At 41.6% G+C, this 27,430-nt stretch overlaps 1 protein-coding gene across 3 annotated transcripts; it reads left to right on the top strand.

Moving 5' to 3' along the window:
• The first annotated feature begins 656 nt into the window (after positions 1 to 656).
• On the top strand, positions 657 to 26,316 carry FCRL4 (Fc receptor like 4). 3 transcript variants are annotated; one of them, XM_029227209.1, is made up of 13 exons: positions 666 to 788; positions 1,082 to 1,142; positions 2,703 to 2,726; positions 9,754 to 10,008; positions 11,029 to 11,283; positions 11,717 to 11,995; positions 12,812 to 13,099; positions 18,134 to 18,244; positions 19,390 to 19,417; positions 20,164 to 20,246; positions 20,446 to 20,514; positions 24,518 to 24,549; positions 24,647 to 26,316. In XM_029227209.1, the coding sequence occupies exons 4-13, from the start codon at positions 9,771 to 9,773 to the stop codon at positions 24,761 to 24,763; spliced, it is 1,500 nt and encodes a 499-aa protein (XP_029083042.1). In that variant the 5' UTR covers positions 666 to 788; positions 1,082 to 1,142; positions 2,703 to 2,726; positions 9,754 to 9,770; the 3' UTR covers positions 24,764 to 26,316. The 3 variants fall into 3 exon arrangements, with proteins under 3 accessions (XP_029083041.1, XP_029083040.1, XP_029083042.1); XM_029227208.1 differs by lacking the exon at positions 1,082 to 1,142 and having other exon boundaries at positions 657 to 788; positions 24,619 to 26,316; XM_029227207.1 differs by lacking the exon at positions 1,082 to 1,142 and having other exon boundaries at positions 657 to 788.
• Positions 26,317 to 27,430: the final 1,114 nt, after the last annotated feature.

Below are 27,430 nucleotides of genomic sequence, written 5' to 3' on the forward strand. Positions count from 1 at the left end.
TCACCTGGCACCATGCCTAACATACAGTTATATAATCAATATGTATTTGTTGAGACATTCATTCCTTTAGCAAATTTTGGATTCTAGGACCTTAAGTTAAAAATTTCACAGTCCATTCTCCAGGAAGAAAGTGATGAGGCTATAATTTATTCGTTGCTGCCTGCTCAGACCAAAGTTTGTGGCTTCCTCTGAGACAAATGAGTCAGGATATTTTCATATATGTCAGACAAGGTGCAAGTTGTCTTATGATTCAGATACTTCATCATATACAGATGGTCATCTGGAGGTGGTCCAGCAGAGTCTGTCAGGGGTCAGAGAAGGCATTTCTGTATTGAATGAGAAGTTTTCCGGCTCAGGAGTGATTTAGACACATCCTTGGATTATGTGAATCTCAACAGAACTGCAGTCTTACCTGATGTCTGGTAGCAGAGAGAATAAGTTGCAGTTTCCTTGGAAGGCAGAGACTGGAGCTTTCTGAAAATAAGACAACTAAAGCCTTGAGGGGCTATTCACACCAATATATCAGAGCAGTACTTAAATTTTTTTTTTATCATATGTTGACTTCCGTCATTGAGATTTTCTTACACCTCGTAACATAACTGTTCGGTATTTTAAGAAAGATTCCCCTACTTCCTCCTTTCACTTTATTAACTCAACCAGCTGTACTCAGAGGAACAACTTGCTGAACTCACTCTCCAGCGCTGGGAACTGGCCTGTCTCCTATGAGATGCTCCTCAGGACCCCAGAGCAGACTTCCATGCTACTGTGGGCATCCTTGCTGGTCCTCGGTAAGTAGTGGGGGAAGCCTCTGTTTGCTGGGAAAACGGAGCCTCTCCACAGGCAAAAGACCTCTCCTCTGTGCTGCTGAAAAAATGGATTTTAATCTCATTTAGAACAGCAGAAAATGAACAAAGGGGAAAGATATTGATACAATGGAATGAGAGGGAAAAAATTATTTCTAGTAATGTGTTCCTTGTTTGCTTTTAATTGCCGATGAAAAATTCCTCTTACCCCCCCAAAAGTGGGCTTTTTTTTCCGTGCAGAAAACTACAATTAAATTTGGTTACCTTTCTAATTACAGATCATGAAAACCAAGAGTGAAAGATGAACTGAGTCCCTTGTGAAAGGACCATGTTCTGACCGTGAGCTGATGTAGAATGATTTTCTGCTGAGAATAGTTATTTCTTTCTTGTATTCTAAGATCAAACCTGCTCTGATGTTCGCAAAGAACATGAGAAGAGGAGAAATAAGACAATTTCCCTTTGATTTTTCTTCCCTGCTTGCCAATATTTGTTCAAATGAGATACTGATTTTCTAGTAGCTCAAGCTTAGGGAAATAAAGACCAGTCAGTCATTTGTACACCGAATTTTGTTAAATGTGTTTGCCTTGTTCTCAGCTATATCTCCAGACTCCAATTAAGAAAGGAAGAGTACGGGGCTTCCCTGGTGGCGCAGTGGTTGAGAGTCCGCCTGCCGATGCAGGGGACATGGGTTCGTGCCCCGGTCCGGGAAGATCCCACATGCCGCGGAGCGGCTAGGCCCGTGAGCCATGGCCACTGAGCTTGTGCGTCCAGAGCCTGTGCTCCGCAACGGGAGAGGCCACAGCAGTGAGAGGCCCGCGTACCGCAAAAAAAAACAAACAAAGGAAGAGTTATTAGTGTTACTGGCACATTATGGGAACTCAGTAAATAGTGAATGAATGGCTATATGGGGCATAGCATGGTGCGGGGCAATGCAGAGTATGCAGGGACACGGAGGACATGGCCTCTGCCCTCAAAAACTGACATTCTGATAAAGAAATCAAAGGACAAATAAAAGAGCATTTGACATGGCAATACAAGAAAATTATTACACAATGGATCATAGGATAATGATAATTAATTATTCTTGCTGAGCGCTATGTCAGACAGTCTTCTAAGAATATCCCATTGTATTAATGTATCCAATCCTCGAACAATCGATGAGCTGGAACTTCTATAAATCCTGTTTTACAGATAAGGAATCTAAGGCATAGAGACGGTCTCTTGCCTTAAGTTTCATGCAGTAGTAAAGTGGCAGAGTCAGGATTCAAACCCATAATCTGATACTGGAGCTGTGCTTTTAACCACTGCCCCATACTGTATGTCCAGTTATGAGTTTCAACTGAGCGGGAATGGGAGGGGTTCTGAATCAATAGAAAAGTGAGGGTGCTGCAGCCTACAGGCATCTCAGAGGGCTTCATGGAGGAGGTGGGATTTTACCTGGGCTTTGATGTGTGAGTGTAACTTGCTTTTGCTTCATAATGAAGGAGGAGAATAACACTCCAAGCAAGAAGATAGTGAAGCCAAGCCTCAGCAGCAGCCACAGTCATGTCAAAAAAAACAATTACAGCAACCTTAATTGACGACTTACTAATTTAACTCATTAAAATATGGCCATGAGGTCAGTTTGATGGCCCCCATCTTACAGAGGAGAAAACTGAGCCTTGGAGGTTTTGTGTAGTTTGCCCAGGGCCACACAGCTAAAATTCAAACCTGTTTCTTCCTGAGTCTGCAGCCTGAGCTTTTGGCCATGACGTTATCTTGTTTCTTCAGGGTGGGTGGAACTGGGCATGTTTCTCCTCCGTTTGGCTGGAAGTCGAAAATGGGCAGGTGAACTCTCATGGTAGAATGGTCTGGGACTCGTTGCCTTGTGCTGATGCCTTGCTCTTGACTCTCTTGCAGCAGCTCCAGTCAGTGGACCACTTGGTAAGTCCATCTTTTCTTTCCCTTTCTCTTTTATGTTTCTGGATATCTTTTATTTACTTTTTATTTTTTTTATAAGGGTGTTGTTTTCTTTTTTTTTTTAACATCTTTATTGGGGTATAATTGCTTTACAATGGTGTGTTAGTTTCTGCTTTATAACAAAGTGAATCAGTTATACATATACATATGTTCCCATATCTCTTCCTTCTTGCATCTCCCTCCCTCCTACCCTCTCTATCCCACCCCTCCAGGCGGTCACAAAGCACTGAGCTGATCTCCCTGTGCTATGCGACTGCTTCCCACTAGCTATCTACCTTACATTTGGTAGTGTATATATGTCCATGCCTCTCTCTCGCTTTGTCACAGCTCACCCTTCCCCCTCCACATATCCTCAAGTCCATTCTCTAGTAGGTCTGTATCTTTATTCCTGTCTTACCCCTAGGTTCTTCATGACATTTTTTTTCTTAAATTCCATATATATGTGTTAAGATACGGTATTTGTCTTTCTCTTTCTGACTTAACTTCACTCTGTCTGACAGACTCTAGGTCCATTTACCTCATTACAAATAGCTCAATTTTGTTTCTTTTTATGGCTGAGTAATATTCCATTGTATACATGTGCCACATCTTCTTTATCCATTCATCCGATGATGGGCACTTAGGTTGTTTCCATCTCCGGGCTATTGTAAATAGAGCTGCAATGAACATTTTGGTACATGACTCTTTTTGAATTTTGGTTTTCTCAGGGTATATGCCCAGTAGTGGGATTGCTGGGTCGTATGGTAGCTCTATTTGTAGTTTTTTAAGGAACCTCCATACTGTTCTCCATAGTGGCTGTACCAATTCACATTCCCACCAGCAGTGCAAGAGTGTTCCCTTTTCTCCACACCCTCTCCAGCATTTATTGTTTCTAGATTTTTTGATGATGGCCATTCTGACTGGTGTGAGATGATATCTCATTGCAGTTTTGATTTGCATTTCTCTAATGATTAATTATGTTGAGCATTCTTTCATGTGTTTGTTGGCAGTCTGTATATGTTCTTTGGAGAAATGCCTATTTAGGTCTTCAGCCCAATTTTGGATTGGGTTGTTTGTTGTTTTGTTATTGAGCTGCATGACCTGCTTATAAATTTTGGAAATTAATCCTTTGTCAGTTGCTTCATTTGCAAATATTTTCTCCCATTCTGAGGGTTGTCTTTTGGTCTTGTTTATGGTTTCCTTTGCTGTGCAAAAGCTTTGAAGTTTCATTAGGTCCCATTTGTTTATTTTTGTTTTTATTTCCATTTCTCTGGGAGGTGGGTCAAAAAGGATCTTGCTGTGATTTATGTCATAGAGTGTTCTGCCTATGTTTTCCTCTAAGAGTTTGATAGTTTCTGGCCTTAAATTTAGGTCTTTAATCCATTTTGAGCTTATTTTTGTGTATGGTATTAGGGAGTGATCTAATCTCATACTTTTACATGTACCTGTCCAGTTTTCCCAGCACCACTTATTGAAGAGGCTGTCCTTTCTCCACTGTACATTCCTGCCTCCTTTATCAAAGATAAGGTGACCATATGTGCGTGGGTTTATCTCTGGGCTTTCTATCCTGTTCCATTGATCTATCTTTCTGTTTTTGTGCCAGTACCATACTGTCTTGATTACTGTAGCTTTGTAGTAGAGTCTGAAGTCAGAGAGCCTGATTCCTCCAGCTCCGTTTTTCGTTCTCAAGATTGCTTTGGCTATTCAGAGTCTTTTGTGTTTCCATACAAATTGTGAAATTTTTTGTTCTAGTTCTGTGAAAAATGCCAGTGGTAGTTTGATAGGGATTGCATTGAATCTGGAGATTGCTTTGGGTAGTAGAGTCATTTTCACAATGTTCATTCTTCCAATCCAAGAACATGGTATATCTCTCCATCTATTTGTATCATCTTTAATTTCTTTCAACAGTGTCTTATAATTTTCTGCATACAGGTCTTTTGTCTCCTTAAGTAGGTTTATTCCTAGATATTTTATTCTTTTTGTTGCAATGGTAAATGGGAGTGTTTTCTTGATTTCACTTTCAGATTTTTCATCATTAATGTATAGGAATGCCAGAGATTTTTGTGTATTAATTTTGTATCCTGCAACTTTACCAAATTCATTGATTAGCTCTAGTAGTTTTCTGGTAGCATCTTTAGGATTCTCTATGCATAGTATCATGTCATCTGCAAACAGTGACAGCTTTACTTCTTCGTTTCCGATTTGGATTCCTTTTATTTCCTTTTCTTCTCTGATTGTTGTGGCTAAAACTTCCAAAACCATGTTGAATAAGAGCGGTGAGAGTGGGCATCCTTGTCTTGTTCCTGATCTTAGTGGAAATGCTTTCAGTTTTTCACCATTGAGGATGATGTTGGCTGTGAGTTTGTCATATATGGCCTTTATTATGTTGAAGAAAGTTCCCTCTATGCCTACTTTCTGGAGGGTTTTTATCATAAATCGGTGTTGAATTTTGTCAAAAGCTTTCTCTGCATCTATTGAGATGATCATATGGTTTTTCTCCTTCAATTTGTTAATATGGTTTATCACATTGATTGATTTGCATATATTGAAGAATCCTTGCATTCCTGGAATAAACCCCACTTAATCATGGTGTATGATCTTTTTAATGTGCTGTTGGATTCTGTTTGCTAGTTTTTTGTTGAGGATTTTTGCATCTATGTTCATCAGTGATATTGGCCTGTAGTTTTCTTTCTTTGTGACATCCTTGTCTGGTTGTTTCTGGATATCTTAATAGCTATCCTGTATTTCAAATACTTGTAAAAAGAGGCCTTGCTGTGCCCGCATCATTTTCTTGAGGACTACAGGCAGGTGAAAACATGTCTTACGACTCTGACCCTAAGAGTTTGGGAGTCACACTCCTGGTTGAAACCTGGCATCGTGCTGGATGATCTTGGAGACAGGGCTGGGATACATGTCACAGAATTCAAGGAAACGGGGTGTCCCCACCTGATGTGGGATTCTAGCCAACTTGACAGAATGCATAGAATCCTAAGAGGAGAAGGACAGAAATAAGCCATTACCTCATTGGGGGAGGCTGAGGTGCAACCAACTTTCCGGCTTCCCCATGTCCCCCCAAGCGTGACAGAGCCATGGGCAACCAACTCATCCCGAACTTCAGCATTCTGTGTAGACATTTCTCTATTAATAAGCTCAGATCATGATAACTTTGAGCCCCCATCCTACTGGTCAGCAGAAAGTTCAGCCTTCTGTTGGGAGCTGTCTCCACGAGTTTTGGCAATCCCTGCTGATTTGTCCAGCCCACCCCCGCCCCCCATCCAGGGAGCTTCTTATGGTCAGCCAGCTCCAGCCAGTGGGAGCCACTGCCCCTTGATGCACACCATCCCCTGCAGCTTCTGGGCCTGTGATTCTCCCCCTCAGTGCTGTGGCTACAACCCATTTCCCACAAATCTCTGCCTAACTGGGAGGAGATCTTAACTGGACTAGGTTTTGTTAAACATTCTAGGATGGAGAAATAAAATACAGAGAGTGTCAGCTAGTAGATGTAGCTAATCTCAGAACCCATTGACTCAGTCCCAACCTCTTAAAGACGCTGACAAGATGTGTCTCCCCCTGACCACTGGGCCACCTGTACATGGCAGGGGCAACTTACTTGGACCAGCGAGGAATAAAGCTGCATACACCAAAGAAGTTCTCCCTTCCCTCCAGTATAAGACCTACTGCCCAGTCTCCATTTCCCTAACCCCAGATGCTTCCCAGGAACATAAACAGTGCAGATTTCCATTCTCTTTAAGAGAAACACAACCTCGTACTCACTGGGGCGTAGTATATCTGTATAAACCTCTAGAGAAAGAGAAAGGAAAAAAAGTCTGCAGAGACACATGAATGTTTCTATAATCGAACAGAACATTTAATTTCTTTATTTAAAACAAGCGTTCAGGTTATTCTACAGTTTTTGCCCCCAAACAGAGTATTTCCATTACATTTGGGTACAATTCTAAGGCATATTTGGGGCAGTTCTTACAGAAAAAGGTAAGAATATTTAAAGTCTCAAGCTTTAAAAAAACAATTGCTTGTACGCCCTTGAATACAGACAGTTCTCCTTACCTGAGTATAAAAAGTACTAAGATAAAAACACACTTAATTGATTCCACTTATGATTTTATGGTAAATTGCATATCCCCAACAATGAGATTTTATTTTTGGAAAAAAGACAATACAAATGGAAATAATGTGTTTTATTTTCTACATCACAGAATTTAGATTACCAAGGCAATTTGTAGAACAAAGCATGAATCAAATGTTTTTTGTGTGGGTTTTTTTGTTTTGTTTTTTTTTGTATGTGATAGCTGTAGGAAACTAAAACTGCAAAGGAGCTCCCCTGCTATGCTTCTCTCCTTTCATCATAAAGGAAAAATCTTCCCTCAGAATCCTCACCCCTTAGTTCACTCCTAGCTTTATTCCTCTGACATCTCCTTACTCAGAACTGTGTCACGTGGCTGGGCAAGTTAGTGCTTCTGTTTTTCAAACCCGCTGGTGGGCAACAGGCTCAACAGAAGGACATTGGGACTAACTTTCAGAAGCCAAACAAATATTTTCCCTATCATTGTTTGCTCCTCTTCAACTGTTAACAAATCTTGCTTTACTACACTTGTCAGTGGCTTTGGGAGCCAACAGAGCTGTGATCCCACAACACTTTCACCACCTTCATGAATTACTGCATCTTTGGCAGAATCTGAAGTATCACTTTACAATAAATTTTCATTGTATACACAATGAAGGATTAGCCTATCAAAACATTGATCTTTGTGCAGGCTAGAAAATAGTAGTGTTAAAGGGGTAAGAATGTTTGAGTGGGTGTTTCCAATAGTGAATAATTTGGTCTGTGATTACTTTTATTATGTCAAGGAAGAAAACCTTTTTTTTTCTATCCTCTTAGGTTTCCATAATGAGGGCCTGCAAATTAAACTGACAAAAGGCAGACTAGCAAGAGAAAAGACAAATTTTTTTATTAAAAACTTACGGGAATACACAGAAAAATATAAACTAAGGAGGCAGTTAGAATTTGGGACTTATATAACATCTGGATAGGGAAAGGGGCAGGTGAGAAGGCTACTTACTGGAAAACAAATGATTTTTAGGAAAGATAAATGGGCCCTTAAGAGAACAGATGGGAGCTATGCTGGTTTTGTGACAAGTTCTGCTTTAGGTGTGGTGCCAACTTCCAGTGTCTGGTGATAAGAGCTGATCATTTATTTGCTCCTGGGGAGGTGATTTATGACAATTGAACTCTTCACAGGCTTTGCTTTTAGGCAGATAAGAGAATTCAGAATAAAAAAAAATAAAATCTATTCTCAAATGCCTTCAGCTCAAAATAATTTTTATACCACAGTGGTAGATTCATCCTCCAGTTACTAACTCTCACACCTTGAAGCTACAAAACTTAGGAAATAAACTCAGATAAGAAAGAGCCACAATAATGGCTGCAGGAAATAAAGTTAAAAACAAAATCTCCCAACCCAGAAATCCTCTCCACAAAGGTAATAAAGAAAGCAAACACTTTTAGCATTGAAGAAGCATTAAACCATACGTTTAATAATAAACATGCTCATCACAGACAATCCACCAAGAGATTGCAAAGACAGAAAAGGATCTCTCACTCTTATATTGCCAAGGGGATTCAGCCCATTACATACATGTTTTCAAGATTAAACAGTAACTAGTTCTCAAGCAGGAGGACTTGACAGCACCTTTTGTCACACATAGTTTATCCTAAATTTATCATGGTTATTGGCTTTTTTCCAGAGGAGGAATAAACATCTCATATCTTTAGGACTGGAGGTAGTCTTGCATACTGCAACAAGGTACCTACCAAAGGTAAATGCTTACCCTGCCACAGGAATGAGGAGACAGGATCCAGGGGAGCTATCCCCCTAGACGTCTGCATTTCAAAAAGATGGCTCCTGGGGCTTCCCTGGTGGCGCAGTGGTTGAGAGTCCGCCTGCCGATGCAGGGGACACAGGTTCGTGCCCCGGTCCGGGAAGATCCCACATGCTGCGGAGCGGCTGGGCCCGTGAGCCATGGTCGCTGAGCCTGCGCGTCCGGAGCCTGTGCTCCGCAACGCGAGAGGCCACAACAGTGAGAGGCCCGTGTACCGCAAAAAAAAAAAAAAAGTTGGCTCCTTCTTGAGAAAGATGTTCCTGAGTTATGAGACTGGCAAGAGGCTTTTCAGCCATTATAAAGATTCACATACATTTGAAAGAAATTCTGAAAGAAAAAAACAGAGGGAGAAGTTGTTTCCCTTATTTTCAACAGGGAGAATTAAACCTCTTATCTTTAATTTGTATTGATATTTGCCCTTACATTCTCCAGCTTCTGTCCATTAATTATTCAAAGATCTTAAGGCCTGATTTTATGCAGGGCCCACATTTTGTTTTCATGAAAGAGTATCATTGCGGTGTGGGGAGTTAGAAGCACCTAGTTCCCAGCACTCATACTCTTTGTAGTTATTTCAATATAATTTTCACTTCAGACAACAGCCTGCTCACCCCTCCCCTACCTACTTCTTGTTGGAAAAACATACTATGGACCCTTTTCCATAACTGCGTAATTGACCCCAATTCCTATACTCCCTCCCTCTACAATCCCTCACCCCACCATATGGCCACGCCACTCAAATGCTCATCTAAGAGAGGTGTGTGTAACATGAAGAGCCCAGGTGGGAGGGAGTTCAGGAGGAATCTACTTGAGGACCTGGCCTGTTGGAAAAGGTAAGGGGGTTTGCGAGCCTCCCATCACTGATCTTCTGTGGTGAGTAGGTCCTGCTGGGGTTGCCCTCTGAAAGGTTAGTCTGTTTCTGTAGACCACAGAGCAGTTGCTGCACTCCTGGGTAAGGTGAACACAGCTGGAAAACTTGAAACCTGGGCAAACAGCAGCCCCGCCGGGGGGCCTTTCAGAGACTCACCAAAGCTGGGTGCTTCAGTCCACTCCACACAAGCCACTGCAGTGGGGACTGCAGACACCTCCACCTCAGACTCATTTCTCTTCTCCCCAGCTGCTGTACCCAAATCCATGATTTCCCTCCAGCCTCCGTGGACCACTGTCTTCCATGGAGAGAGAGTGAATCTGACTTGCAATGGATTTCACTTCTATGCACCAGAGAAAATAAAATGGTACCGTTTGTACTCTGGAAGACAACGTCCAAGTGAAACCCAAGGAAACACCCTCGAGGTTCGTGATTCTGGACAGTACATTTGCCAGGCCCCAGGCTCACTCCCGAGTAACCCTGTGCGCTTGCTCTTTTCTACAGGTGAGAAAGAAGGTGAATTAGTTAAAACATTGGAAGTGGTTGCAGTACATCTTAGCTCCCTGGATTTTCCAAGAACTGAGGCCCTTCATTCTACTCTAACTTTGATCTTTCAGGTTCATGTCCTCCCTCACTGTCTATAAGTGTTTTTCAAACTACTATTGACATTAGAGTTTAAATGTCTGATATTAATCAACAGACATTCTTACACACACAATTAAAGAAGGAAGTTTTAGTTTTAGGGGATTCAAAAGTGAAGCTGTCTTAGGTCCTGCCTTCAAGGGCTCTACAGCCTCCTTGGGGAGAACTTACGTATACATGAATGTACTAAGCACAAAATAGAAAGTGAAAAGTGCCATAAAATAAGAATTCAGAGGTGGGAAATCTCCAGCCTCAGGGCTTGTGTCTTCACCTGTCTTAGGATATGTCCCTTCTCTATTTCAGAAAATTTAGATCACTCCTCAGGCATTGGTCTATAGGAGCAGGCATTCACTGCATCGTCTCAGAGAGAAAGGATAGAACTAGCCTGTAATCAGAATCTGAAGAGCATGAGAGCTTCATGAGTGGACCGCATTCACGGTCCCTTGACCCTGAATTTGTATCTGTGACCATAAGCCCTCTGCATAGCGCACTCCAATGCACTGTAACAATTCCCAGTGTATTTCTCCAAGAACTACGTCTTTGACGACTCCTGTTCTGTTATTTGGTGAGCAAGTCGGTGTTGATCTTCTCCGTAATCAATGATGTCAGAGATTCGGTCACACCTCCTCTCAGCTTTTCCTCTCCACATTAGAATCCTTATATTTCTGAATCTGTCCCTGAATGGTTAAATAGACGTGTTTAGGATTTATTTAGGAATTGTATCTGAAGCAGGTCAACTGATTTGGAAGGAAATGAGTGAGCTTGAGTCAGGAGACTAAATCCTGGGGGAGAAAAAAGGAAGAAAAAAAAATCTCTGTAATTCAGGATGCACAGAGGAAGGAGTGCCTCAATGACAACGTCTTATCTGTGTGTGGTTTCCAGCCTCCTTCATCCTCCAGGCCCCACATTCTGTGTTTGAAGGTGACCAGTTGATTCTGAGATGTCGGAAAAGGGGGAGAGAGAAACTGACTACTGTGAGGTACTTTTGGAATAGAAAAGTTATTTCTGATTCTAATAAAAGCTTGGATCTTCTGATATCACAAGCAAGTTTAAACAACAGTGGCTGTTACCAATGCACTGGATCCTTGGAAAACAATCGTGTATTGAGAACAAGTCTCGCAAATATTCGAATTCAAGGTAAACACTTCATTTCATACAAATTTGCTTAGCAATGTCAGGGCAGGGTAAATTGGGCACATCCGCGGGGATCTATGTAAGTGGTGTTTTTTGGTTTTTGGTTTTTTTGGCTGTGACGCTCAGCTTGTGGGATCTGCTTAGTTCCCTGACCAGGATTGAACCAGGGTCCTCGGCAGTGAAAGCACAGTGTCCTAACCACTGGACCTCCAGGGAATTCCCTATATAAGTTGATATCATAACAAACTCTGGAAATATTTGAGACCACGTCCTCTAAGAGGCAGAGAAAGTGGAACAATTTGACTTAAATAATCCTGGGAAAGAAAAATGTGATAGAGGGGTCAATAAGTTTGTCTTGCTGGGTGTCTGAAGTTTTCCAGAACCGCGAATCCAAGCCTGCCTCATACTGAGAACTTGATTCACCTCTTCTCTCTAGAGCTATTTCCACGTCCAAAGCTGAAAGTCACAGACTCCCAGCCTACAGAGGGGAATTCTGTAAACCTGAGCTGTAAAACACAGCTTCCTCTAGAGCGGTCGGACACTCGGCTTCGCTTTGTCTTCTTCAGAGACCATGGGGTCATCCTCTCAAACTGGGGTGCGTCCCCAGAACTCCAGGTCACAGCCATCTGGAGAGAAGACTCAGGATCATACTGGTGTGGGGCCATGACCAGCGGCATCCACAAACGCAGCCTTCCACTTCAGATTGACGTGCAGAGTGAGTGCTGGAGAGCCGGGCAGTGGTATCTCCCCTGACTGCTCCTTCTGGCCCAGTGAGGGTAGGGACTGCCCAGTACAGATGGATTTTTTCATCCTGACAGAGGCACCAGGCTTAGACTGAGAAGTGAGGTAGATAATAAAAGAAATACAGGATTTCATTTCCACCTCTATCTCTCTAAAAACTTAGTCTTTCTTTGAAATTCTAGCACCTTGAAATGACAGAGGTGATTCACGGAGGCAGATACAAGAGTTGGGCAAAACAAAATGAAAACAAGAAACAAAATTCTCTGCTACTGAATCGACAGATTCTAGGATGTCAGATCTTGGGGCAAACTATTTAGAAGACACATATCCACAGAGGTGGACCCTAACCAGTAACAACAAACAGTGTGATGTGTAAAACAGAAGAGAAGGACATACATACACACAAAGATAAATACAATGAATATCAGCTTGTCTTAGGTACCAAAGCAGGACTTCTGGAAACGGATGTGGTCTAGGTCAGTGTGATGATAGCCACTATTGCTATTACTTCTCCCAGGTCAAAATAATTCACACTGACAACTAGGAAAGGACATAAAACCCAAATGATTTTTCAGGGAGACCCAATTTTTCTCTCCTGGAGTCTGTGCATCAGTATGGAAAGGTTACTACATTTAATGATACTCTAGGTCCCAAATCCACAGTCTATGAGCTAGAGTGCTAACACCTGCAGAAGAGTATATCTTGAAGTCCCATAAAAAGTGACCCTGTCCAACATCCCAACCCTGTCCTCCTCTCACCATGCCCTCACCTGTTGTCTGTGTTCATACAGGAATCCCCGTGTCTGGAGTGTTCCTGGAGACCCAGCCCCAGGGGGACCCGGTGGTTGAAGGGGAGATACTTGTCCTTGTCTGCTCTGTGGCTGAGGGCACGGGGAACACCACGTTCTCCTGGCACAGAGAGGACACCAGGGAGAGTCTGGGGCAGAAAAGTCAGCGCTCCCAGAGAGCAGAGCTGGAGATCGCTGTTATCAGGGAGAGCCACGCAGGGGGCTACTACTGCACAGCTGACAATGGCTACGGCCTCATCCAGAGCGAGGCAGTGAACGTCTCTGTGAGAAGTAAGTCTTAATCCCCATTGACCTTATTTATTCTCAGATTTCTCAAATTAGGGGTGGGCATAGCCAACACTATCTTTGTGACTCTAATTTTTCTATTTCCATTTTGCCATTTTCCACTGCGATATTCACTTTTTTCCATTAAATATCAATAATTCAGGTTATAAGGAGGTACTACAGTGAGGGAATGCTGGCCAGGGGCCATTTCATCTCTTGGGGATGATTCTGTGTGCCTGTACGCTGATCCATTGTGTGTTGCTCTCAAACAGCAGTCTTCTGTCATTAGCAGTGTTTTAGAGTAGGGTATAGCTCCTTCACCCTAAGCGTCAACTATACTCTCCTTTTGGTAATCCTCCACAGGGCCAAAGACATAAAACATCCCTTTTCTCCATTACTGTAGGTCTAAGAGTGTGTCAGTACCAACTTGTATGCAGGTCAGGAAACTTACAAGTACCAGGAGCGAATACAGAGCCCCATTATGTCCACAGAGGAGATAAGCCTTCCTTTGGGATAGCACAGTCGTAGCTTATATCTTTACCTTCCTCTGTCTCCAAGGAGTCATACTAGGTCAAGCCAGGTTCCCACTCAGCTCCCCTGGGACTAAAGAAATGGTTTCTATGGGGCTTCAACTCATCCTCTATCTAAGGTTCAGTTGCATCCCAGGCTATCCAATAAAGCTAGTTTTATGGAGGAACTACTGGAAAGCTAGATTTCCCTGCTTTCCTTTACAGTAAAACCCCTTAAAAGAGTTATCTCTACTCACTCTCTTTACTTCTGTTTTCCCTCAAACCCATCACCTTGAGCCTTGCCTCACTCCAATGGTACTTCTATACCTATTCATCAGATACCCCTTTTAAGGTTTTTTTTTTCTTTTTACTGGATCCCCATCACATTTTTAAAAAATAAATTTATTTATTTTATTTTTGGCTGCGTTGGGTCTTTGTTGCTGCGTGTGGGCTTTCTCTAGTTGTGGTGAGCAGGGGCTACTCTTCGTTGCGGTATGTGGGCTCCTCATTGCAGTGGCTTCTCTTGTTACAGAGCACGGGATCTAGGCGTGAGGGCTTCAGTAGTTGTGGCACGCGGGCTCAGTAGTTGTGGCTTGCGGGCTCTAGAGCACAGGCTCAGTAGTTGTGGTGCACGGGCTTGATTGCTCTGTGGCACGTGGGATCTTCCCGGACCGGGGCTCGAACCCGTGTCCCCTGCATTGGCAGGCGGATTCTCTAGATCTTCCAACTTTAATACACCTGCAAGTCCAGATAGCTCTACCTTCAAAGTATCACCAAAATATGACTAATTCCCACCACTTCCACTGCTACCACCTGATCCAAGCCACCTGGATGATTGCAATAACACTCTGATTTTCTGCTTCACCTGTGGCTCCACACAACCTGTTCTCAACACAGTATCAGAAGGAACTCTCTAAATCATAAATCAGATCATGTTACTCTTCTGCTCAATATCTTCCCATGGCTTCCCATCTCCTTCAGAGGGAGAGCCAATGTCCTCTCAATGTCCCACCAGATCCTGATGATCTGGCTATCCTGCTGTTCTGACCTGATGGCCGACCACTGTCTCCTCACCTTCTCCACTCTAGCCACCATGGCCCCCTGTCTCTTCTTCAAAACTTCCAGTCACACTCCAACCTCAGGGCCTTTGCACTGCTCTTCCCCAATATCTTCATGCTCATCCCCTCACTTCCTCCAGGACCTTACTCACTTTCTCAATGACACCTTCCCAGCCACCCTATGTAACATAGCAGCTCTTCACCAAGGCCCTCCCTCTCCAAGTCTTGCTTGATTCTTCCTCACAGCATGTGTCACCAACTGCCATGCCATGCAGTCTTTTTCTGTCTCTTTCCATGCCTCCCATAGTAGCCTCATAAAGGTAAATCTCTATTTTGACCATATTTTATCCCAAGTGCCTATTCCACTGCTTAGCTCATATTAGGCATTCAATAAATATTTGCTGAATGAATAAGCTTTACACATATCATTTTTGCTTATCGTAGTCATAATCCTAGAAAATAAAGATATTATCATCTCCATTCTACAGAAAAGGAGTGTGAAACTCAGAAAGGTTTGGTAATTTGCCTATGGTCACAAAGCTTATACCTGGCAGCCCAGATTTGAACCTCGACACAATCTTTTAGCTCAGAAAGACAGAGATCTTTCCCTCTGTCTGACTTGTCATACTTAGCATAATGCCCTCAAGCTTCATTCATGTTGTTGCAAATGGCAGAATTTTCCTTCTTATGGCTGTATAATATTCCATCATATTCACCTTCCATCATGATGGAATATTATATACATATATATATATATATATATATATATATATACCAGATTTTCTTTGTCCATTCATACATCGATGAACACATAGGTTGCACATGTCTTGGTTATTGTAAATAATGCTGCAATAAACATGGGGATGCAGATATCTCTTCAAGACAGTAATTCCATTTCCTTTGGATATATACATAGAAGTGGGATTGTTAGATCATATAGTAGTTCTATTTTAAAAAAATTTTTGAGGATCCTACATACTGTTTCCATTGTGGTTGCACAGGTTTACATTCTCACCAACAGCGTACAAGGATTTTCTTCTCTCCACATCCTTACCAACACTTGTTATTTCTAGTCTTCTTTTTTTTTTTTTAAGTTATAGGGAATAAAGTTTATTTTGGCAGAGAGTGTTAAACAAAATTAAAGTTGCATACGTTAGTAACATAACTCAACGTCCTTAATTTAGTGTAAGTGTGACACATTTTCAGGCTCCGGACGCGCAGGCTCAGCGGCCATGGCTCATGGGCCCAGCCGCTCTGCAGCATGTGGGATCTTCCCGGACCGGGGCACGAACCCGCGTCGCCTGCATCGTCAGGCGGACTCTCAACCACTGCGGCACCAGGGAAGCCCAATTTGACTGTTTTTGCTTATGCTATGATTCTAAACAAACTTTATAAAAAAAGTCATTGTAACAGGTGTGAGGTGCTACCTCACTGTGGTTTTGATTTGCATTTCCCCAATTAATGATGTTGAACACCTTTTCATGAACTTGTTAGCTTTTGCATGTCTTCTTTGTAAAAATGTCTATTCAAATCCTTTGTCCATTTTTAAATTGGATTATTTGAGGGTTTTTTTTGCTATGGAGTTTTATGACTTCCTTATATTATTATATATTAACCTCTTAACAGATACATGATTTCCATGTATTTTCTCCCATTCTATAGATTGCTTTTTCATTTTGCTGATTATTTCTTTTGCTGTGCAGAAGCTTTTTAATTTGTTGTAGTACTATTTGTGTATTTTCACTTTTGTCGCTTGTGCTTACCGTATCCTATCCAAAAAGTCATTGCCAAGGCTAGTGTCAAGAAGGTTTTTCCCTATGTTTTCTTCTAGGAGTTTTATGGTTTCAGGTCTTACATTTAAGTCTTTAATACATTTCAAGTTAATTTTTATGAGTTGTATAAGATGGAGGTCCAGTTTCATTCTTTTGCATGTGAATATCAAGTTTCCCCAGCACCATTTATTAAGAGATTATCTTCTCCACTGAGTATTCTTGGCTCTCTTATCCAATATTAGTTGACAGTATATGCATGGGTTTATGACTGGCCTCTTGATTCTGTTCCACTGATTTATTTATCTGTTTTTATGCTAACACCAATTTGTTTTGGTTACTCTAGTTTTGTTATATAGTTTGAAATCAGGAAGTGTGAAGCCTCCAACTTTGTTCTTTTGTTGCAGGATTACTTTGGCTATTTGGTGTCTTTTGTGGTTCCACACAATATATATTTTTTAATTTCTGTAAAAAATGCCATTGGAATCTTGATAGGGATTGCAGTGAATCTGTAGATGACTTATATAGTATGGACATTTTAACAATATTAATTCTTCCAATTCACAAACATGGGATATCTTTCCATATTTGTGTCTTCTTCAATTTTTTTCAGCAATATCTTATAGTTTTCAATATACAGGTCTTTCACCTCCTTGGTTAAATTTACTAGTAAGTATTGTATTATTTTTGATGTTATTGAAAATGGGATTGTTTTCTTTATTTCTTCTTTGGGTAATTCATTGTTACATGGATAGAAACACAGCTGATTTTTGTATGTTGATTTGGTATCCTGCAACTGTAGTGAATTTGTTTATTAGCTCTAACAGATTTTTTGTGGAGTCTTTAGGATTTTCTTTATATAAGATCATGTCACCTGCAAACGGAGACAATTTTTCTTCTTCCTTTCCAATTTGGAGGTCTTCTATTATTTTTTTCTTGCCTGATTCCTCTGCTTAGGACTTCTAGAACTATGTTGAATAGGAGTGGTGAGAGAGGACACCCTTGCCTTGGAGAATGGATCCAATGGAAAAATCAGAATTCCCCAACAATTTAGTTTATTCCTTCCATCAGTTTCTTTCCCACCTCCCCTTCAAAGACTCAGGCTTCTATGAGGAAGGAAACTGGTGGCATTTCATTGTGGTGTCCCAATATATTTTTTTAATGGAGAGCAATCTCAGAGTTACTGCTGGTTCAGCTAGTGCCCTAATCAGTGGTGATATTTGCTTTCTTTCTCAGGCAGGCTGCTGTTCCAAAGTTAGGTGCTGCCAAGCCGCTGTTGCATAACATCTTTCCAGATGTCTAGGGGAAATTTCCAAAAGGCCAAAGTACAGAATAGAGAGATAGAGAGGCAGATGTAGATTTTCCCCCAAATATTAATTTCTGAAATGATGTCTGGGGGTCAGTGGAGGGAGCTGTCTACCTTTCTCCCCTTTGCCACAATCCACCCAGGCTCTTGTCTTCTACCCCTTCACAGTGAGTCACTTCCTGTCTCATGCAGGCTCAGGGCTGTGCTGCCCACAAGTAGAAACCTGCTTCCTGTGCCACACCAGTCCTAGCTTAGTCCTCAAAGGCCCCCATGAGTCCTCATCTTTTAGATTCTTCCCTCTACCAGGGCTCAAGGCCCCAGCCAAGCTGAGGAAAGGTTCCAGGGCTCCAGGCCCTAGACCCCTCCCGCGGAGGCTCATACAGGCTTTTCCCCTCCAGGCACCCCAGGGAAAAGAAGAGGCCTTGTTGCCGCGGGAACCACTGGGGGGACATTCAGCGTTCTCCTGGCTGTGGCCCTGCTGTTTTACTGCTGGTACCAGAGGAAACTAGGTTTGTGTTCTCTCTTACCTTTTGCTAGAGCCCATGCCCTGTCCCTGCCTCAGACACCCCAGCTCATCCCAACCTCAGTAACAGCCACGCCACCGTTCTCTACCTCACCACCCCAGCGCTCATAGACACACTCATACTCTTCCTTGAAATGGCAGTTTCCTTAATAGGTATCTAGTCTAATTTACAAAGCCTCAAGTGGAAAGGTAGGGAGGAAATAAACATTTTAATGTGAAGTTTCAAAAACTTTAAATGGTTTCCTTGGGTAGTTTCTTTGGTCCAAACAGACTGGTCAACTAGATGCTTCAGCCCACCCTACATCCCCTAGAAGTGGACAATCAAAATAAACTGGAAGCCCCTATGAAGAAATGACTGAGAATGGGAGCTGGCTAATCTTTATCCTTCTTCTTCCTCAGAGACTTGCCAGAGTCAAAGCCTGAAACGAGCACCTTGTGCTCCAATGGCTCTGCTCTCCACAGGTCAGGCCACTGCCTCCCCCTCTACTTGGTGGAGAGAGTTTCTCCCTGGTGCTATCTGCCATGTGCTTCCAAAGGCTTCTTGCTTTAACCCAGGTCAGGGTAGTTTCAGATGCCAGGAAACCTGGTGTAGAAGACAGGCACAGAAACTTTTTCAGCTCTAGTATAATTACCCATCCTTCATCCCTGCCTTTTAATTTAATTCAGTTCAACTCAACTCACCAGATCCTTCTGAGCACCTGCTATGTGCCCTGCACTGGGCTGAATGTAGGGAGCTTTGGACCTTTGACCATGAGTCTCCTTAACGAGCTTGAGACTGAGGTTCCTCTGGGCATAACCACAGATGTTCCTGGAAAGCCATCTACAGCCCCTCACTACTCTGCAAGAAAGACAAATTTGGCTGTATTTAGTATTTCCTGAGGTAGATCAACACAGCCTTGAACCTTAATAAGTCTCAAATAATTGCATATTCAACATAGAAATGTGTAGCCCTGTCCCCAGCAAGTTATATGCTTTGTTCAGTTCTTTTTCACATGGTTTTCATGAGAATATGGGACTGGGCCCATGTTTGAAATAACTTTCTGATGACCTCTCTTAGGCAGTGCATGTGTGTGAAATATTTGAGAATGAGCTCCCTCTGCTGACACAATCTGCCTTCGTTTTATTTTGCAGGAGATGGTTCTCTGGGAGACACAACCAGGTGAGGCCTCAGCCTTCTGGTTTCCGAAGAATAAAATGTGCAGAACTGTGGGGCTGCAAGTTTAGGCTAAGTGATTTCTCTGTGTCCCTGTGTCTAGGTACTCCCGTTTTCACATTCCTTAAAATGGCCACAATCACAGCTTCCTAGAATCCTTCTAATAGTTTGTATAATGGATTTTGCATGTATTTAGATCAGTTTCTTATTTGAAATTTATCTGAATGGATGATACCAAAGGTTATAGATTTTCTAGGTTGCTGCAGAATATTTCTGGTGCAAATAGTCCTATAGTTAGGCAACGTGTTACTATAACTATGTATAAAATGACTGTTAATTCTAGACTTTCTAGAGGAGCCTCAGCTTCTAGGAATCTTCTTTTTGCCCCACATGTGCTCCTATACTCATCAGATTTTGTGTTTTTAAATTTGGTTTGGAAAATATGGTCTTCTTCTGTCTGTGTCAGTGCCTCAGTCTTATAGTCAGGGACCTGGAGCATGGATTATGTCTAATTTCTTCTGGAATTGTCCAGATAGAATGCTTTGAGGACACTTCCTCCAGGTGATGAGGCTGGGTTTTTTTAACCAACTGAGAGTCACCATTCTATCTATGAGATCATCATTCCTATGATGTTAGAGACTCTTCTGGCCTTGTTCTGCTGACCTCTCCCCATTCCTTTTTGTCTCTGTCTATCCCACTCTTGTGCATATTATAATGTTCCAAGGATGATCCTGTGTTTCTGTGCCTCGCAGGAGACCCCTGACCCTAGGCCCAGGAGTGTCCTTCCATCCCATGTGCCCTGCCCCAGTGGAGCTGCAGCAGTTGTATGGCAATGGTAAAGATTTCCTGGTAGGAAACTGCTCCCAGCCTGAGCCAGGGGGAGGTACTTTGTTCTGAGGCCTGGCAAAGGCCCCTGGTCTCCCTAAGTATCCCAAACCCAGACATTCACAATAAATAATTGCTTAGGAAGAAGCACCTGCAGCATACCCCACTGACTGGGACAGCTTAGAAAGTGTTGCTTTTTCTGTTCTCAGTGCACCCCAAAGAAAGAGACCTGGTATATTCTCAGATCCAGATTATTCAGCCTGGGGAACAAGGAGAAGGTAAGTCACTGGGGAGAGATTCTTGCTGCAAACTATATTCATTCATTTGACACATATTTACTGAGCACCTCCTATGTGATGGGTACTGCTTTAAGTAAAGGGAGTAAATCAGTGAACAAGGCAGATAAAAATCCCTACAGTGTGATGCTTAGATTCTGAAGAGAGAAGGCAAACACAGAAAACTACATAACATATCTTTGCTGATGATCAGAACAAAAATTAAACATCCTTCTAACAGATATTATAATCATGAAGGTGTATGTACAAAGATTTCCCTTAAGTAATGAATGAATGATTGCAACGCACCTATTATGTGATAAGGATATATATGCATTATAATATATAAAAATATACATATGTATGTATATGTTTAGTTAATCCATATAACAACCCTGTGTAACCAGTATACTGAACAAGCAAGACTCATGACTTAATTACAAAAATCTTCCGTCTCCCACTGTCTGTTTAAACTTTCTTCTGTGAGAGATCTTCTCGGGCACTCTGGATGAAAATTCTGGCAGCCAAAGTCTTTACAAAACATTATCTTAGACAACAGACAGTAGGTGGACACTTTATGTCATAGTCTCTATTAAGTAACTAGAACACCTAGTTTGAAGATGTTAAGCAAAACTTTCCCCTCTCCTAGTTCAGGGAAATTTCAGAATGGAAGCTGGCAGTGGTAGGGATGAGGGGGAGGACGAGGCAGAGTTGGCCTCTCTGTTTCTTTGGTTGGCTTCCCCTAATTAGCCTGGAGAAAGAAGTGGGAAAGGAGTTACTTCAGCTGGTATTTTGGAAGCTGGCTTCTGCCTCTCTGGGATGGCAGATGGTTAAGCAGGCACTCCCCTGTATAAGGTACATGTGTGGTCTCTTGAGGTTTCCTGCTGGACCCCTCCTTCCTAAAATTCCTTTGGCACACCTGGTGCATTTCTAATTCCAGGAGTTGTTTGTGACTCCTTCATTGGCCTCACCTCCAGTCAATCACATCCAGCTTCCTGCTGCTGGATTCCCTTGGTACCTGGAGGCCCTATTGAACAGGACCCAAGGTGACCATACTCCTGCTTGTTCTGTCTCCCACGTGGACCACATCTGTCCTTGGGGACACCTGGGAATTTCAGGTCCTTGCTGACCCACAGCTTTCTTCCAGTCCCGCCACCAGTCATGAGTCAGAGCTCTCAACGCTCTAGATAAGGGTGTTGAAATATTTTTTATTGTTTTCTGCAGTAAGAAGTGCAAATTGTACCGTTAAGCAGTGTGAATGTGCACACACTCACACACACAAACACACACATAACTGAACTAAAGTTTTAGGAGACAGTACTTAGTGTGATGCACTCTGTTTCCTAATCTACTCATTGATTGTTTTAATCAGCTTTATTGAGGTATAATCGACATACAATATAATTCTCTACATTTAAACGCACAGTTCAAATTATTTTAGTAAATGCATCCATTCACAGAACCACCACCACAATCACGACGTCAAACATTTCCAACAGCCCAGAAAATCCTTTCATGCTCCTTTGCAGTTAATCTCCCCCCAGCTCCACCCCTGGCACCCACGGATCTGCCTTCTGTCCTATAGTTTTGCTTTTCTATAATTTCATATAAATGGAATCTTATGTAATGGAATCTTTAGGTCTGGATTCTTTCACTTAACATAATGTTTTGCAATTCATCCATATTCTAGCATATCATAAGTAGTTCACTATTTTTTTTGTCATGTGAAAAGCTATGCACATTTAATGTATACAACTCATGAGTTTGGAGATGAATTAACACCAAGGAAACCATCACCACCATTAAGGCCATAGATATATACATCATCTTCCAAAGTTTCCTTCCACACACTTGATGATGATGGTGCTGTGTGGTAAGAACACTTAACATAAGATTTACCTTAGCGAACTTTAAGTATACAATAGAATATAGTTAGCTGTAGGCACTATGCTGTATAGTAGATCTCCAGAATTTATTCATCCTTCGTAACTCAAACTTTGTACCTTTTGAGCAATACCTCTAGTCTCCTTTCCCCCAGCCCCTTGGAACCACCATTCTACTCTCTGCTTCTATGAGTTGGAGAACATACAGTATTTGTGTCTTTCTGTATTTGGCTTATTTTTCTTAGAATAATGTCCTCCAGGTCCATCTGTGTTGTCACAAAAGACAGGATTTCCTTCTTTTTTAAGGTGGAACAATATTCCATTGTGTGTGTGTCTGCGTGTGTCTGTGTGTGTGTGTCATACTTCCTTTATGCATTCATCCATCAATAAGCACTTAAGTTGTTTCCATATCTTGGTTACCGTGAATAGTGCTGTGATCTCTTCAAGATCCTGATTTCAATTCCCTTGGATATGTACTCAGAAGTGGGATTGCTGAATCACATGAGAGTTTTACTTTTAAATTTTTAAGAAACCTCCATACAGTTTTCCATAGTAGCAGTACCAGTCTGCACTCCCACCAACAGTGTACCAGAACTTCTTTTTCTCCACATCCTTGCCAACACTTGTTATCTTTTGTCTTTTTGATGATAGCCATCCTAACAGGTGTGAGGTGATATCTCACTGTGGTTTTCATTTGTGTGATTACTGATGTTGAGAACCTCTTCAATAACTGTTGGCCATTTGTATGTCTTCTTTAGAGAAACATCTATTCAGAACCTTTGCCCATTATAAAACTGGGTTATTGTTATTGTTGTTATTTTAGCTATTGAGTCCTACGAATTCCTTATACATTTTGCATATGAATCCCTTATCTGATATATGGTTTGCAAGTATTTTCTTCCATTTTGTAAGCTGCCTTTTCTACCTGTAGCACCTCTCCAGTATTTTTGTGCCTAGTAGAAATTTCAGTTGTAACGTGATCCTGAACATGGTTTACAAATGAGGTTAAGGACTTTTACAAGGTCACAAGCCAGTAAAAGACTAAGTCTTCTGTTTTGCTATAAGATTTGCTGTATATAGTGCCTATTGCTCTATTTGACTAACATGCATCATCTGAACACCTGCTTTGTCTGTTACTTCGGTTTCTCAGCCATCCCCACTAATCAGGACCTTTTGAATGATAGAACTGCCACCAATTTGATTGGGTTAATTGGGTACATCTTATAGAGTCGCCTTGATCAGTTGCTGCTCTTCACACTCTGCCCTTGACATATTTGTCAAAACACCACTGACGCTGAGCACTCTGTTGGTGGACGAGTTATATTTTAGGCACTTTACGTGTTGATGGTCTGTAGCAAGATTTCTTCACCAGTGCCTCAGTGTTTGCATGAAGCCCCTGAAACTTTATGCAAATGTCCATGCATATGTCTATTGTTCTGGTGAGGGAGTACATAGCTTCTATCAGGTCATTAAAAAGATCTGTAAATCCAGAAGGTCTATGGTAAAAATATAATGAAAACAAAAGATTTCCAGGATGCCATCTTTTTTCCCAAGCTCTATCTCTCCATAAAATTACTATATATAGCTCTCATGATTCTACCTTCTCTGAGATTCTTAATTTCTAATATGCAGGATATGACAAATCATACCCGCTAAACTCTTCTCTCACTATGGCTCCATCTCTAAGAAACTTTGGCAATAAAATCAATAACCAGAACATACTAATGCAAGAGAATTTTTCTCACAGAGCAGACATTTGAAGAGGTCTAGTGGGAACTTGCAGAACAAGCAGGGGTTGGACTTCAAGGTTGGTAAGATGGAAGTTAAGAGAGGCAAGAATTGTAGCTAAGAGAGAAATCATCTCTTAACATCTGGTAAAGGAAGGGAGTGAGATTTCTTTCTGTGGTATTAAGGGAGCCTGAAAAGGACATGCAGAGGGCTGGGTTAAGAAATGGTAAAACAAAGTCACACGTGTTGTAGGACATGTTGGGGGTCGGGGAGGAGAAAACATGACAATCAGTGCAAAAGGCCTAGTGACTCCCAGATTCTGGGAAACAAGCTATAAGACTGAGTTCTGAGTGGATCCAATACTCATAGTTCAGTGGTTTCCTTTTCTTCCACAGGAAATACCTTCAGAACATCTCTAGAGGACCAGGTGAGTTTCATTTCCTGACTGTTTTCTCTCCCACTACTGCTTATAGCCCCATACTCCTTCTCCTTCCAGTTCTTCTTCTACCTTTTTTCCACCCCAGCATGCCTCAATTCTCTACTCTGAGGTGAAGACACAGCTCCAAGATGATTCAGCTGGAAAGGTCGGCTCTAAAGATGAAGATATCATGGAAAATTACAAGGATGTCCTACTCATGTGACTTGTCCCTGATCCCAAGACCCAGCTCAGTGCAGTCCTTGAGGTCTCTAGACTGACCAACTAGTTCCAACTTTCCGGTTCTTCTTGCCCATGTGCATTCACTCCCAGGACTTCTGATTCACCCACTCTGATGCCGTGATGGGAAAGCCCCTCAAAGACGTCACTGAAATGACCAGGGTCCATGGTTAAAAAAAGAGCCTGTGTACCTGCTCTGAGCCTAACCTAATGTGTTCCCTAGGGTGTGATTTAGGGGAAAGGAATAAGGGGGGAGAAGGACTGCTGCTGAAAAACAGAAGCATAAATTTTGGAGAACTGGGATTTGCATCTAGACAGAAAGGACCAAGTGACTCAGGTCTCTGTTTAATACATCTTCAACAATTCTCCCACTGGGGAATCAGCTGCATCAATTAATTTCACTATGAGTGGCTGCATGTGTACTTTACGGGTAATGCATAACCCCATCCCTCCTGCTTACACTGTTTACACTGTCAAGATTCAGTTGCAGGCAGAAGAATCCATTCCAAGTGGTTTACTGATAAAGGAATTTAAGTTTATATTAACTACTTTGAAAAATCATTAGAAGACCTGAAGAAGCAGGCTCTAGACTGAGTTTCCAAAAGCAAAAGCTAATTACGTTAATGTTATTAGGGACAAAGATTTTTAACATTGGAGACAAGAAATACAAATATAAAATTAAAAAGTTAAGTAGGTAACTTTAAGTAACCCCCAAAACCTAAATTTGAATTGGAAATGTTAGTACAAACTGATGACAAACCCTGTCTTTTTTTTTTTTTTTTCAAACCCTGCCTTTTAAAAAAATTATTTATTTCCTAGTTCTGTCCACTGGAAATGTCTAGAAATAATTAACAACTCAATAACAATGAGCACCCATTGCACATGTTGTAGTCTCTAAATACTATTCCCTACTCAAAGGATACAGAGCTGTCTTTCTTGTAGGAGCTGTATCTTTGAGTTATCAAATAGGTGATGTTAGAATAATTCTTCCAATAGATGAAGAAAGACTGAAAGAAAAAGAAAACGGCTATTTTGTGTGAACGTTTCATGCTACTGATCAAGTTGACATACAAAAACCAGCCTAATATTATGTGCCTCCTGATGGAAGTATCCAATACCACCTACAAAGTATTTATGCCTGAAATATCAAAACTGAATCCACTCAAGTCGCTAGGTCTAACTACCAGTTTACAGGAAATAAATGGGACAAAGGACTATGTTAAATAGCACCATGGGATTGCAATCAGAAAAATCTAAACTATGGAAAAATTCTACAGGACAAATGACCTGGTTTCTTCAACAAACAAATAACTGAAGGAAAGAAGGAAGGAAGGAAAGAGGGAAGACCTATAAATTAAATGAGACTTGAGACATGTCAGTCAAAAGGAATAAGTGAGGCTGGACTCAAACAAATTAAGTTAAAAAGGAATTACTTATGGAATACTAAATGAAATTTGTACATTAATATAAAGAAATTATGTTTGGATAATTTATGTGTTTGAAGAATTTATGTGTTTTGGATATAAATGATAGTATTGTGGTTATGTTTTTATTAAAAAATATTCATTTTTTACTTCATACTGAAGTATTTGTAGATTAAATGATATGCTTTTGTTTGAAATAATCCAGTAATGAGAGGGTGGGCAAGAAGTGGATAAGGGTATAGATGAAACAAGTTTGGTCATGTGAGCACCGCTTCTGAAGCTGGGTGGTAGGTACATTACAGGAGGAAGGAGGGTTTATACTGGTCTCTACTTTTGTATGTTTCAAATTTCCATGATAAGAAGTTAAGGACTCCCAACCTCCCTTACTCTGCTTTACTTTTTTTCTCCACAGCACTTATCACTTTAAAATATACTATACAATTTTCTTATTTATTATGCTTATTGTATGTCAGCCCTCTAGAAAGTAAGTTCAGGGCAACAACCTTTGTCTTTTTTGTTCACTGATATATCCCAAGCACCTAGAACAGTGCCTGGTACATTGTAGGTGCTTAATAAATACTTTGGAATGAATGAATTACCTATTTCATTGAGGAGAATAACCACCCTCTCCAGAATGGAAGAGATCTAATGTAAACACTCTACTACCATGTAACAAGCTGGCCCCCCCATGGATCTGGCAGTTTATCAAACTCCGTCTGGCCTCTGTATGTGTCAGGCTGGGCACTTAAGAGTGGCCAGACTGGCCATGGTGAGCACATGCTTATATAACTGAGTACATACTTAACCTCCGCATCTTCCACCGATGCCACTTTTTACATGAATCCTTGGAGTAATAGGCAGAGAAGCCAGGTAAAGAGCTGACTGACGTTCACCTAGGGCAAGTTATCATGTCCCTCAGATTATTGAGATCCTCTTCTGCAGCAAGGCCTTTGGTGAGCATTCATATGAGACACAAATACTCTCATGCTCTGGGTCCAATCAGAGAGGTCCACCCATGTAACTTTTTCCTAATCTCCTAACTTTTTTATTTCCAACCCCCAGACCATATGGCCCCTGCTCATGAATCATCTCTGGATATCTCATCTTCCAGTCAAAGTGCACCTCTATACGTGCCACTAAAAGTTCTGTCACTGGCAAAACTCTTCTTCACAGTCCTTCAAGTACTCCCCAGATGGGGCTACAGTGTTGCAACAGTCACCTCCAGCTGA

The sequence above is a fragment of the Monodon monoceros genome, unplaced genomic scaffold (genome assembly GCF_005190385.1).
Source record: "Monodon monoceros isolate NGI ecotype Baffin Bay Population unplaced genomic scaffold, NGI_Narwhal_1 Super_Scaffold_18, whole genome shotgun sequence".
NCBI classification, from domain to species: Eukaryota; Metazoa; Chordata; class Mammalia; order Artiodactyla; family Monodontidae; genus Monodon; species Monodon monoceros.